At 45.0% G+C, this 13,435-nt stretch overlaps 1 protein-coding gene across 2 annotated transcripts in view; it reads left to right on the top strand.

The window, feature by feature from the left end:
* Positions 1-13,435, top strand: part of AP2B1 (adaptor related protein complex 2 subunit beta 1) — a 575,856-nt gene that overhangs the window by 348,739 nt on the left and 213,682 nt on the right. For both annotated transcript variants that reach the window (XM_085649631.1, XM_085649630.1), the window contains exon 13: positions 2,355-2,614. In XM_085649631.1, the coding sequence (XP_085505757.1) occupies positions 2,355-2,614 (260 nt within the window). The remainder of the gene's footprint in view (positions 1-2,354; positions 2,615-13,435) is intronic.

Here is a 13,435-nt window from a genome sequence, read left to right as displayed (position 1 = left end):
AGGCTAGACAAATGTTGTAGATGCACGATAAATGTCAGATGAACACTAACATCAATTCCTTTTTCCCCTCCCTCCAAAGAAGAGGAATCCTGAGCTTTTGGTATTTTTACTGTTCTACATTTAATGTGTAACAAGTTAGTTATGGTTCATCCCTGTTTTCACTCCATTCCTCAAAGATCTTCAAAATAGGTCATCCCTACCCATTTTGTTGTGACCCAGAGGAACTTCAACTTGGTCTTAGCTTTTCTAGTGGGTCTTTTATTTGTGCACTTAACTTACATGATCTGAATGTTCCTATTTAGTCGTCTCATCAGTCAGCTTGTTTAGTGATCTGCAAGCAATGCCTTCCCTGCCAGCTGCCATATTTTTAAGGGACAAGGTTACTCAGAGAAAAACCATCAATTTTACCAAAGGTGGTTTAGAATTTTACTTATATCTGGTGCTTTTGTTACTTTCTTTTTATCCTACTCCACAGCTATCCGCGAAGAGCTTTGCGTCTTTACATTCATAAGGTACCAGCTTTTTTAGTGGTTGAGAACTTCATGGAATTTTCAGGCTCCCAGTTGTTCGTGACAGTTAGGAAGTAAACCGTTTTCAGATGGATACTCCTCACTTTTTGCCATTACTACGAATTTAATAATAAACCACCAGAGTGTTTCCACAAGAGTTTCAGCGGCTACTTCTGCTCTTTAACTTGTTTTTCCTATAAAGCAAAAAGTCTATATTTGCCTGAGCTGTCCTACAACCCTCCTTTTTTTATGCATGTCTTGTCCTCAATCCTCCTCTAGCTGCTGTGGCATTACTTTCCATACAGAATCTGCAAAAGTAGGTGTACATTAGGAAAATGAGCTACTTAACTTTGGTAACAATCTTCCTGATGAATACAGAAGCCCCAACATATTCCTTGGGATCCACCACCTCTAATCTCACATACTTCACTTTCTTTATTGTTTGTCATTTGGTGTAATTGTCTATATTCAACATGTCTGTAGGGGCTGTGAAACATTTTAGTCATAATTGATGCCACTTGTGCTTGTGTGTTATTTATATTGCACATACCTCTTTTCTGGAGACCATGTATGATGCAGCTCTAGAAGCTGAAGTGTACCACCTAGCGCCAGTGACTTGGAATGGGTAAAAACAAAATTTCAGATCCAGTCTTGTGCCTGCTGCAAAAGTTAATTTAAGCAGTTTGTGGGACCTCCTGTATCCATCAGAAAGAATGTTATGAAAGGTAAGTAAAGTGTTCATCTTCGTGAACCGAACAGGTATAAGTAAGGAAGACAAATAACTAGCAGCTACAACTTCTACTCTCTTATAGGCAAGCATTGACTTCACATTACCGTGTATTTTCAATTGTATGATACAGAATCGGAGTCTCTAAGCCTCTCTTCCAAACCTGCAGGTGGAAGCCTTGACTGTTCACCCTCACTAACATGAGAATTAAGAGCCTACATGTGCTCCGTTGGCTATCAAATTTGAAAGGGAAGCTGTATGTTGGCATGGGACACCAGCGGTAAAGGGCAGCACCCATACATGCTAATGCCCTGTAATCTTGGATTGATCCAGAGCCCCAATAAAAGGCCACCCATTAATGTTTGAAGGCTCTCTTATATTAGCGGTAAAAAATAGCTCAGGAACTTGCAGCAGCTCCTTCTTCCTCACCATTGACCGACAGCAATCACATTATTCAGTGCTTGTAGTTACTTTATTCATTAGCTCCCACCACAGAGCTCCGACAATGGCAAGTTCACTTAACATCAGAGAACGTGTCAAAGGATGTACAGCAAACTTCTCGTTGCCTTTCGCCCTGTACCTGAAGCCATTGTGTTGGCGCATTGTCTGTCAGAGTTGAAAGTATAGGAAGAAAACAGCCAAGAAAAAAATGGATTTGAGAAATGGCTCCTGTTTGCAAAGAGCTGTGCTTGTTGAAACAGTGTCACTGTTTGTTTTACAGTGTGCTTTCATTATTAAAGCACCCTGGTTAGTGCTATCTTATGTAATCTGATTCCCTTACTCCCCTTACACACCTTGGCTCCAATGTCAATTGGTCAATTTAAATATCTGCTGAGTGACAATATTTCAGTGGGCATGTAATTACTTCTCTGCCTCCCTTGATAGCTGTTTCGCTCACAAAGCAGGTGTGAGTAACTGCTGGAGCACAGGCAGTGAGGGAAAGAGTTAGCATGCTACTGGACTCTTCTGCACTAATTGTATGACCTAGTGTTCTCCTACTAAATGTCATTGCTTTTTCTGGGCATTACACTGATATTCCAATACATAGAAACAAAATATTGAGTGGCATGAGCAAGGAAGTATGTATACCCTGAACCCCCCTTTTCTCCTTTTTTCAGGATTCGGACAACCCAGACCTTCGGGATCGAGGCTATATCTACTGGCGCCTACTCTCCACTGACCCTGTGACTGCGAAAGAGGTGGTGCTATCTGAGAAGCCCCTGATTTCCGAGGAAACTGACTTGATTGAGCCCACCCTGTTGGATGAGCTCATCTGTCACATCGGCTCGCTGGCCTCGGTTTATCACAAGCCCCCCAATGCATTTGTGGAGGGCAGCCATGGAGTTCATCGCAAGCACCTACCCATCCAGCACGGCAGGTAAGATGTTGGAAGACAAGAGCATAAGGGAAGAAAGTATAAGACTGATGAGCACCCTGCCCTGAAAAAGGGTGCATTTATCCAGCCATAGTAGAAGAGAAAAAGGGACCATATGTAAAAAATAAAATAGTGGTGATATAATCAGAAACACTTGGCTATTTTCCACCGTATAAGGGGAGAAGTATTGTTCTAGTAAAGGCAGAAGGAGTATAATTATAATAAGGAGGAAGAGGCATTAGCAGCAGACTGATTAAGCAAGCTTTCTTGGGTTTTCCATTTCATTTGTGATGTTCTCTACCCATTCGTCCCTAAACATTTTCCTGTATTGGTGAATTACACACCCATTTAAAAAAAAGGAAACAAATACATAATGAGACAAACTGTTCTCCTCCAGGGGATCCTCATCAATAGTCATAAGCACTGAATATTCCCGCCCATGTGCGGGGAGCCCGGAAATAATAAAAAATATATTTGGAAAACATATATATACAGATAGATAGATATATATATATATATATATATATATATATATATATATATATATATATATATATATATATATATATATATATATAATATATAATATATATATATAATTTTTCCTCATACCAATGCAGCTTCCTTCTAGGAGGCTAAAGAATGTAATAACACACATAAAGCTGCATTTGCAAATGTATATAAAAACATAAGAGGGCAAGTAGCATTTGAACTCTGTTTTTAATGAGTAAAAACTCATGAAGAAAAAACACTGCAAATAAAGCTGACATTGTTAGCCTACAGGCTGCATTGTAAACCAATAGCATAGAAAATGAAAGCATTTTCCTACAAAAACTGGCACAGTGCCTTTAAGGCAGCCATGACCCCTTGCTTCCCATCATGCCTCAGGGGTGACAGTTAGGTCAGTTGTTCTTTCCGGCTCCTTCAGTCAGGACCCTGGATTTACAGCTCTTCCTTTTTTTGGCTTTCTGTCAAAAAGTAACTTATAATTTTCTACTTTTTGTACTCCCTGAACGTCTTTTTGCCTTGGAGTGAGAGTGATACCTTTTTTGGGTTCCAGAAAAGGTTTATTTTCTTTAAGAATGCCTTCTTTATTTGATCCCTGTCCTGCCTGTGGCAAGAAGGCCAGATCAGACACACACCCTGGTGTATTCTCTGCCTCCCTGAGTCTCACTCTCCTTCCTACTGCCATCATTGTAAGAAGCTGTCTAGAAGGACCATCAAAGATAGGGAGAGAATTCGACTTTATGGCCTCTCCGAAAGAGGTAGGTCTACAGTGAGGCATCAGAAAGAGAACTCGGTCGACGTCGAGAGGCAAGGTCCCGACCTGTTCTCCATCGGCGTTGGGATCGATGTCGAAGCTGCCGATAACAGGTCCACCGCTGATGTCAACCATGCGACGTTAAACATAGAGGGACAAGTCTCCGTCGGTGCCGGTTGGGCGTTTGACATCGAGGCACATCACTCCGTCGTCGCCTCGTCAAGGGCAATCGACGTCGAGGCACAGGTCTCCGTCGAGATCAATCCAGAGATTTTCGATGTCGAGGCATAGGACACCATCTTCGACGTCGAGGCATAAGTCTCCTTCGAAGTCAACCCAAAGACCTTCGACATCGATACACCACACTCCATCGTCCACGTCGAGGCAGAAATCTCCTTCTACGTCACAGCAAAGATCTTCGGCGTCGGAGCAACGTTCTCCGTCGATGGCAGCACACCGCCGTTGGACGTCGAAACACCGATCGTCAGAACAAAAGCGGCTGACGTCGAAGCATGGTACTCCATCGAGGTCAGGTAGATGTTCGACGTTGAGAGGCCGGTCGACTATAAGATTGAGCCCTCCATCTAAGAGGAGAAGGTCGCCGTCGAGGCAGACTTCTCCGTCGAGAAGGCAGTCTATGCAGCGGTATTCCAGATCTAAGTCGAGACACCAGTCTAAAGAGGCCTCACGTCCAGTGAGTCTATCCTCTTCACCAACGCCGACGTCTAGAACAGGTTCTCCCAGTTCTCACAGAGGCTCCACGTCAAGGTCTCCGGAGGTGGTTATCTCGACGTCCGGCAGTCCAGTGTCCAGAGGACACCAAGATTCTCCTACCAGGTCTACGCAGGAAGGGGCGAATTCTCCTCCCCCTACACTGTCTCCTGAAGGGCGAGAGAGGCGAAAATCACCTTCCATCCATCCTTCACCACGATGGAACAGACCCTTGCATCACTGGGCCTCTGCTCCAGATACAGGGGCGCAGCATTACTCGAGGCCTCTTCACAGATTCCCGTTGGCTCGACTGGTACAGGCTGTGGACAGGGAACATACTCCTGCTAGAGTCAGAACTCGCAGCTGCACTCCTGTGCACTCACACAGAAGGAGATCTACATCTAGAAGCAGGAGGAGGAGACGCAGATCCCCGACTTCTTCATCCTCTTCTACTCACGTCCCACAGAGACTACTCGCCTACCCTCACTGACAGTCCACCGTCGATGGTCTCTCCGGTGGATGACGATACCACCTTTCAGGACCTACTTGGCAGAGGAGCAACAAAGCTGGGCATTCCTATGCCGACTCGTCAAAGTAAGTCCTCTGTGATTTTTGAGACCTTACACCAAAGGGAAGCATCTAGACCTTTGCTACCTTTGGTACCGGGCCTCATAGAGCCAGTGATGGACATTTTTCCTACGCCTGCAACAGTTAAGACCGCGCCAGCTAGAATTTTAAAGAAGTACCGCTCGCCAGAAGATGACCCACTCTTCCTTAGATTTGATCCCCCTCCGGATTCTGTAATAATTGCAGCAGCAAAAAAGACTCATGTATTGCTTCCTCTTCTGCTGTTCCACCAGACAAGGAGAGTAAAATGCAGGATTCGTGGGGAAGGAAGGTTTGTGGCACATCAGCCTCGATGTTAAAGGTCTCAAGTGCATCGGCTCTCTTGGGCTGTTATGACAGGTCTCTGTGGGACTCCCTACAACGATTCACAGAGAAGTTGCCATATGACGACCGCAAGGACTTTGAGGAGATCTTGCAGGTGGGCAGCTTGGTGGCTAACCAAGCATCAGCGCTGCAGCTGATGGAGCTATTCTTTCGGCGCATGCCTATGTGCATGGAATATGCGCTAGACAAACATCTTGGCTCCGTCTCACAGCGCTCAAACCCGAAGCGTAGACGCGCATCCTCAATCTTCCCTTCACCGGATCATCTCTGTTCAGGGCTCACACGGATGAGGAGATGTCCCGCATGAAAACAGAACTGGACACACTAAAGGCTGTGGGTCTAGAAAAGAAGAAGGAATTCCACAAAAGATTCAGGCCTTACAATCGACGATCCTCCTAACAGAGTGTTCAAACCCCTCATTGGCAGAAAAATCAGGATCAGCAACGTCAACAAAGATCTCAATATCAGGGCAGGCGTTCCTCCAGAGGAAGAGGAAACCAGCGTCAGACTAACACTTCCACCAAGACGCAGACCAAGCAATGAGTGCTTCCCCCGTCACCATTCACCACTCCAGTGGGGGGGGGCTGGGGGGGGGGCAGTGTTGCAAATCATCTCGACGAGTGGAAGCTATCACAAACGACCAGTGGGTGTTGGCTATGCTGCAGTATGGGTACTCTCTACGCTTTCTATGCCATCCTCGCTCCATCCCTCCGGTTCCATCATCGTGTCACCAGATGTAAACATTACAAAATGAAGTGGCCACCCTTCTCCGAAAGTCAGCCATGGAGAAGGTGCCAATATCTCAAAGAGGTAGAGAGGTCTACTCAAGATACTTCTTAGTAAAGAAGAAGGGTCGAAAAGCAGAGTATATACCCATTCTGAATCTGCGAACACTCAACAAATCAATCGGAAAGGAGAAGTTTTGCATGTTGGCTCTCCATCAAATATACATCTCAGGCAGGGAGATTGGAATGTGTTCGCTGGATCTGCAAGATGTATACTTTCACGTCCCTGTAAATCAGCATCGCAGAAAATACCTGAAATTCCTGGTGGGATCTGCTCACTACCAGTTCAAGGCCTTCGGGTTGAAGTCAGTTCCCCAGTGTTCACGAAGTGCATGGCGGTAGTGGCAGCCGCACTACGCTGCAAAGGCATCTTCGTGTACCCGTACTTAGACGACTGGCTGTTGAAGGGTCCCTCACTGCGCAGCGTGAGGAGTCAACTTCGAGAAATCGACTCCACAACCAACGCAGAGAATCCATTATCTAGGCGCTCTGGTAGACTCCGAGGTAGGAAAAGTGTTTCATTCGGAGGAGACAGTATTTAATCATACAGAAAAGCAAGCTTGTTCTGGACAATGGAAGGCTTTCGGTTCGTCGGATTGCCTCCCTGTTAGGGCCGATGACATCCTGCATCTTCCTGGTCCCCAATGCCAGACTACGAATGCGTGCTCTTCAGCAGGATCTGGAGGACAAGTGGGATCAGCAAACTGTCTCGCTGGGACGACAAGATCAGTCTCTCAAACGCAGCAAGAGTTTCCATCCCATGGTGGATGAAGAAGGAGAATATGCAAGTCGGGATACGTTTTCACCAAGCACCTCCCTCTCAAACTGATCACGGATGCTTCCCTCCAGGGCATGGGAGCCCACATGGGATCTCTCCAGATGCAAGGTCTATGGTCTCCAAAAGAGCGAACCTATCACATGCAGTTCACCTGGCCCTCAAGGCTTTCCTCCCTTCGATTCAGGCAAGTTCAATCTTAGTACAGATGGACAATACCACCACCATGTACTACCTGAACAAACAGGGTGGAACTCGTTCCCGCATATTGTCGCTGGAAGCTCAAACTCTCTGGCATTGGCTTCTGGCACGGAATCTATCGATCACAGCATTCCACCTGCCGGGCGAACAGTCTTCGAAGACAGACCAGATTGGGTTCTCAACGACGAAGTCGTAGAAGACAAATTCCAGGCTTGGGGTCACCCCACCATCGACCTCTTTGCGGATTACGAAAATACAAAATGCCGAGACTTCTCCTCAAAGTTCTACCGGCCCTTTTGATAGACTGGTCAGGGGTATTTGTGTACTCTTTCCCACCCCTTCCTCTCATTCCGAAGGTGGTGACCAAGTTGTCTCATTCCCACACCAGGATAATACTGATTGCCCTGGACTGGCCGAGGCAATGGTGGTACCCAGACCTTCTGCACCTGTCGGAGTGCCCTTACAGGAGGCTGCCGTGCAGACCGGACCTGCTGTCTCAGATGAACGGGGGGATTCATCACCCCAACCTTCCCTCACTGAACTTGGCAGCATGGCTCCTGAAGTCCTCCAGTAGGGCCATTTAGGACTGCCACAGGACTGCATGTCCATTTTAAAGAAAGCACGAAGGCCGTCCACTAGACACTCACATGCGTGCAATTGGAAACGCTTTTATATGTGGTGTGTTCAAAACAATTGTAACCCAACCAAAGGACAGGAAGAGGTCATCCTTCCATACTTGCTTTATCCGGCGAAAGCAGGCTTGAAGTTTCCTTCCTTTAAGGTGCACTTAGCTGCTATCACTGCACATAGGCGTTCACCTTCTTTCTTTCAGTTACCGGTTGTTAAAGATTTTTTGCAGGGTCTGAAGAAGGTCTATCCTCCGGTCCGGCCTCCTTCACCACCCTGGGAACTGAACCTGGTGCTATCAAAATTGATGGGTCCGCCTTTCGAACCCATACACAAAGCAACCTTATGACACCTTTCTTGGAAGGCGGCTTTCTTGGTAGCGATCACGTCAGCTCGCAGGCTGAGCGAAATACAGGCCCTCTGCTCTAAGGAACCTTATACCGTCTTCCATCTTAATAGGGTCGTATTGAGGACTCATCCCTCTTTCCTCCCAAAAGTGGTGTCATATTTTCATGTAAGTCAGATCATCTCTCTGCCCACTTTTTTCCCTTATCCCTCCACTCCAGCTGAGAGGGCTTTGCACTCTCTGGACCTGAAAAGAGTTTTAAAATTCTACCTGGATAGGTCCAAGTCCACGAGAAAATCTGGTCAACTATTTGTTAACTATGGGTCGATCAGAACGGGTTTTCCAGCTACAAAGCGGTCCATCTCCAGATGGATAGTTTCGTGTATAAAGCTAGCTTATCAATTAGCACAGAGGCCTCTTGGATCTACTCCCAAGGCGCATTCTACCAGAGGAAAAGCGGCTAAGACTGCTTTTCTGCATAACGTGCCTATATCTGAAATCTGTAAGGCCGCAACTTGAGGGTCTGTCCATACATTTACGAGGCACTATTGTCTAGATTCAGACACCAGAGCAGACACCCAAGTAGGCCAGGCCTCCTTGAGGAATCTGTTCAACAGCTGATTGCGGCTGTTTATTGTATGTTGAGTCTCTCTTTCTCTCATTTCCCTGCAGGTGAGGATTGGGCTTGCTATTCTATTCAGTGCTTATGACTATTGATGAGGATCCCCTGGAAGAAAAGGATAAGCTACTTACCTGTAATCCTAGTTATCTTTCAGGGGTATCCTCATCAAAGTCATAAGCAACCCACCCTCCGCCCCAGGCAAATGAGATTGTATTCATTGTTAAAAATATCTTTGGGTTCTGTTCTTCAGGTCTACGCAAAGAAAAACTGACCTAACTGTCACCCCTGAGACATGATGGGAAGCTAGGGGTCATGGCTGCCTTAAAGGCACGGTTCCAGTTTTTTTAGGAAAATGCTTTCATTTTCTATGCTATTGGTTTACAATGCAGCCTGTAGGCTAACAATGTCTGCTTTATTTGCAGTGTTTTTTCTTCATGAGTTTTTACTCAAAAATAGAGTTTAAGTGCTACTTGCCCTCTTGTGTTTTTATATATATTTGCAAATGCATCTTTGTGTGTTTTTACATTGTTTAGCCTCCTAGATAAGAGCTGCATTGGAATGAGAAAAATTGTTATATATATATATATATATATATATATATATATCTGTATATATATGTTTTCCATATATAATTTTTTAGTATTTCCGGGGTCCAGCTTATGCTTAGGGGCGGGAATATTCAGTGCTTATGACTTTGAGGATACGCCTGGAAGAGAACTAGGATTACAGGTAAGTAACCTATCCATATTGGCTATTATCAGGTTACATTTATCAAGAGATTGGGAAATGCTAGTCACTTACTATCCTTACATTTAATTGAAACTATTTTATTGGTCATCACTTTTGTTACGCAGCAAAACTGAACGTTTATCTGCTAAGGATGCTACCCATAATTAAATACAGAAATAAGAACACAAAATGTCTCCCTGTCCCATAGAATGGGAGTCTGCTTCTTTTTATTTTTCTTATTATAGTAAACTATATAGCTCTAAGGTGGAAATAATGTAAACAACAAAGAAAGAAAAATTACAAGGCATGACTCAATTATTTGTTCAGTGGTGTTCAGAAAATGTAGTATTAAGGGTGATCTCAAGTATATAGGACAAAGAGAGTCGAAAATGCATAGGACAAACAAGACAAGAAAGTAAAGAATACAGATTCCTAAAACACTTCATTGTGCTAGTAAGTAAGCAAGTTGCAAATCAGGTAATATTTGTCCAATTGATTAATCCTAGTAAAGTATACCTTTCAGCTTTCACAGTCCCAGATCACCCAACACCAAGGGAACCATTTTAGAATTTGTTTTTCCTGTGTCAGAACCTTGACATCTCACTGGATTTTTCATCATCATGTTGTTATTCAGAATTTTACTAGTCCTTATGAAGAGAATTTTCTGCTTTGATGATTTTTCACAGCTAGATGACAATGTTTGACTGGTGGTTTTGCGACAGTCAACTCTTTCAAATTTTGTGGCCACTGTGGTGTCAAGATGTCAGTGGAGGAGAAACCACGAGTTTTCATCATGTTAGCATAGCTTTAAAATGAAGCCTAAAAAGAACATCAACTAAACATTGTGTGCGAGGCATGTGAGCTGTAGCTCACATGCTTTTCATACTCCTGCCATCTAGTGTTGGGTCTGGATGTTTGCAAGTTGTTTCTGTTCAAAAAAGTCTTTCCAGTCACAAGGTAGGTGACTTCTCCTTTCGGGGATAGTGCGCATGGGCATCGATTCCATTGTTAAATTGTTTTTTTCTGCCATCAGGTTCGGACGGGTATTGCTGCGCTCCGGAATCGATCCTCTGGTTCCCCCTCGGTGCGTATCTCTCTCTCTACCTCGACGGTATAGTTTTCGATCGCTCTTCTATCTTCGCAGTTCGAATCAAACCTCTAATATTTGACATTTTGATCGAAACATCTACGGACGCCCTTCCCGGCCCATCCGCGTCCATTCAGCTCGTCCTCGATGGAACGGACTCATCAGGTGTGTAATTTGTGCTTGTCCTCCGAAGAAGCTGTTCTTTCAGGTCGAAGAAAACTCTCCGAGATCGTCAGACTTGACATCGAGAGATGCAGCAGTTGGATGTCATACCAGACCTCTTAGGTGAAGAATCTGAGCAGGAAGAGGTATCGGTGGCAGAAGAAGAGATGGCTTTGGCTCCATCTGACTCCAGGTACGACCTACAGATCGACCTCGAAGATGACGATGTGCCGCAGGGACAAGGGGACGTGAGTACTGGAGACACCTTCCCCCGCCCCCCTCCCCCGTCCCTTAAAAATCTAAGGCTTCGGCACCACCTCCGCCTCAAGACCAAGGTCGGCACCGAGAAGAGGTTTCCCAAGCCCCGCTTCCTGGCTCGGCACCGAAACATTCCGAGAAGCCTTCTGGCTCAGGACCAAGCCGGCAAAAGCCCACTTCCAAGCCGAAACCTTCGTCTCCAAATCCAAGGTTGGTTCCACACCGAAATCTTCAGAACGGAAATCTTTGAAACCTAAAAAACCTTTGGAGTCGAAATCCTGCGCACCAAACAGACTTTCCAGCTCGGCTCCGAAAGCTTTGGTGCCGAAATCCAAAGACTTGCCGCCAACACAACTGGATCCAAATAAAGACACTGTACCGCCTGCATTGGATCCAAAACAGAAAAAACTTACATCCATCCAGATACAGGACACATTCATGCCAAAACACCATCCAAGCACAAGCTTTCTAATGAGGACAGCCCATACTAAATTTATTTGAAAAGGAAAAGTGTAGGCACTAGCCCTGTCCATACTTTTCCATTTCCACCTGCTCCCTCTTCACCACAGCTTGAGCCATTAAATATTACACCTAGCCACTCTCCTCCACCTCAACCTCATACAGGTGACACCGACGATGATGATATACAAGTACTTGATCCTTGGAAGGATTACACTACTGAACCTCCACTGGATACAGACCCTGATCTCTATCCTGCTAGGCCATCTTCACCAGATGACAATATGTTATACCAACTACTTATTGCCAGGGCAGCAGAATACCACGGGGTGGAGCTACATAAAGAGTCTCTAGAAGACGTTTTTCCATTTGACACTTAGGTACAGATAAATCTAACTAAACACTCCCTATGCTCAATGGTATGTTGAGGCATGCAGACGATATTTTTAAAGATCCTGTCCAGGCCAGAATTCTTACTCTGAGTGGACAAAAAATATAAAACTTCCCCCACAGATCTATTTTTATCAAGAGACAGTTGCCACTTGACTCTCTAGTAGTATCAAATGCCAGGAAAAGAGCTAATTCTCAAACATCTGGGGATTTCCCTCCCCCAGATAAAGAATCAAAACTTTTCAATGCTTCGGGAAAACTTGTAGCAGCACAAGCAGCGAATCACTGGCGTATTGCCGATACGCAGGGCCTACTAGCAAGGTATGATAGGGCCCATTGAGATGAAATTGGAGCAATTGCTTCAGTTTCTCCCAGACGAGCATAAGGCAAAAGCTCAGGATTTAGTCCAAGAAGGAAAGTGAAATTCCAATGCATCTATCAGATGCTCTCTAGGTGCAGCTGACACCGCAGCTTGAGAAATAAACACTAGCATCTTGTTAAGACGCCATACTTGGTTATGGATTTCAGGATTCAAGCTTGAAGTCCAACAATCCATCTTAAATATACCATTTGATCAAAACATCTTTGACCCTGATGTTGATTTAGCACTCGATAAAATAAAGGATACCGATTTGGCAAAATCAATGGCAGCACTTCAGTCTCCCTCAAACAGAGGTTCTCTTTGGCGCTCTTTTTATAGAGGAGGGTCCAGGTCTATTGGTGCCGACCAGATCACTTCCTCCTTCAAAGGCAATTCTCAATCCTCCTTTACAAAAGGATTTTACAGAGGGGGTTATAGAGGAAATAGTACAAGGGGCAGAGGTAAAAATACCACACCCTGCACTGCCCCTTCCTCAAACAAACCGTGACTTCCCAACGCTTCCCAACGACTATTCCACACCTGTCGGCGGAAGACTTAAAAACGTTCTCCCCATTTGGAACTCAATAACATCCGACAAATGGGTGCTTGGAATTATCTAACATGGCTACTTCCTGGAGCTTTCCAACAATCCTCCAAACGTTCCTCCTCGATCCCACAAAATGTCACCAGACCATCTACACCTACTTCAGCAAGAGGTGCTTTCTTTATTATAAAAAGGGGCCATAGAACCAGTCCCACTACAGTACCAAGGGCTAGGGATTTATTCCCTTTACTTTCTGATCCCCAAAAAGGACGGATCTCTGAGACCTATTCTAGATCTCAGGGAGTTAAACAAATACATATTGTCAGAACACTTTCACATAGTCACTCTTAACCTCTTGCAGTAGAACTACTTTGTCTACGCTAGATCTAAAAGACGCCTACTTTCATATTCCAATTCATCCCACTCATCGCAAATACCTCAGATTTGTGATAGCAGGCAAACATTACCAATTCAAAGTACTTCCATTTGGCATCACCGCGGCCCCCAGAGTGCACACCAAATGTCTCGCTGTAGTAGCCGCTCATCTCAGAAGAC

This window comes from Triturus cristatus, chromosome 3_2 (genome assembly GCF_964204655.1).
Source record: "Triturus cristatus chromosome 3_2, aTriCri1.1, whole genome shotgun sequence".
NCBI classification, from domain to species: domain Eukaryota; kingdom Metazoa; phylum Chordata; class Amphibia; order Caudata; family Salamandridae; genus Triturus; species Triturus cristatus.
This window is presented reverse-complemented; position numbering and strand designations above follow the sequence as displayed.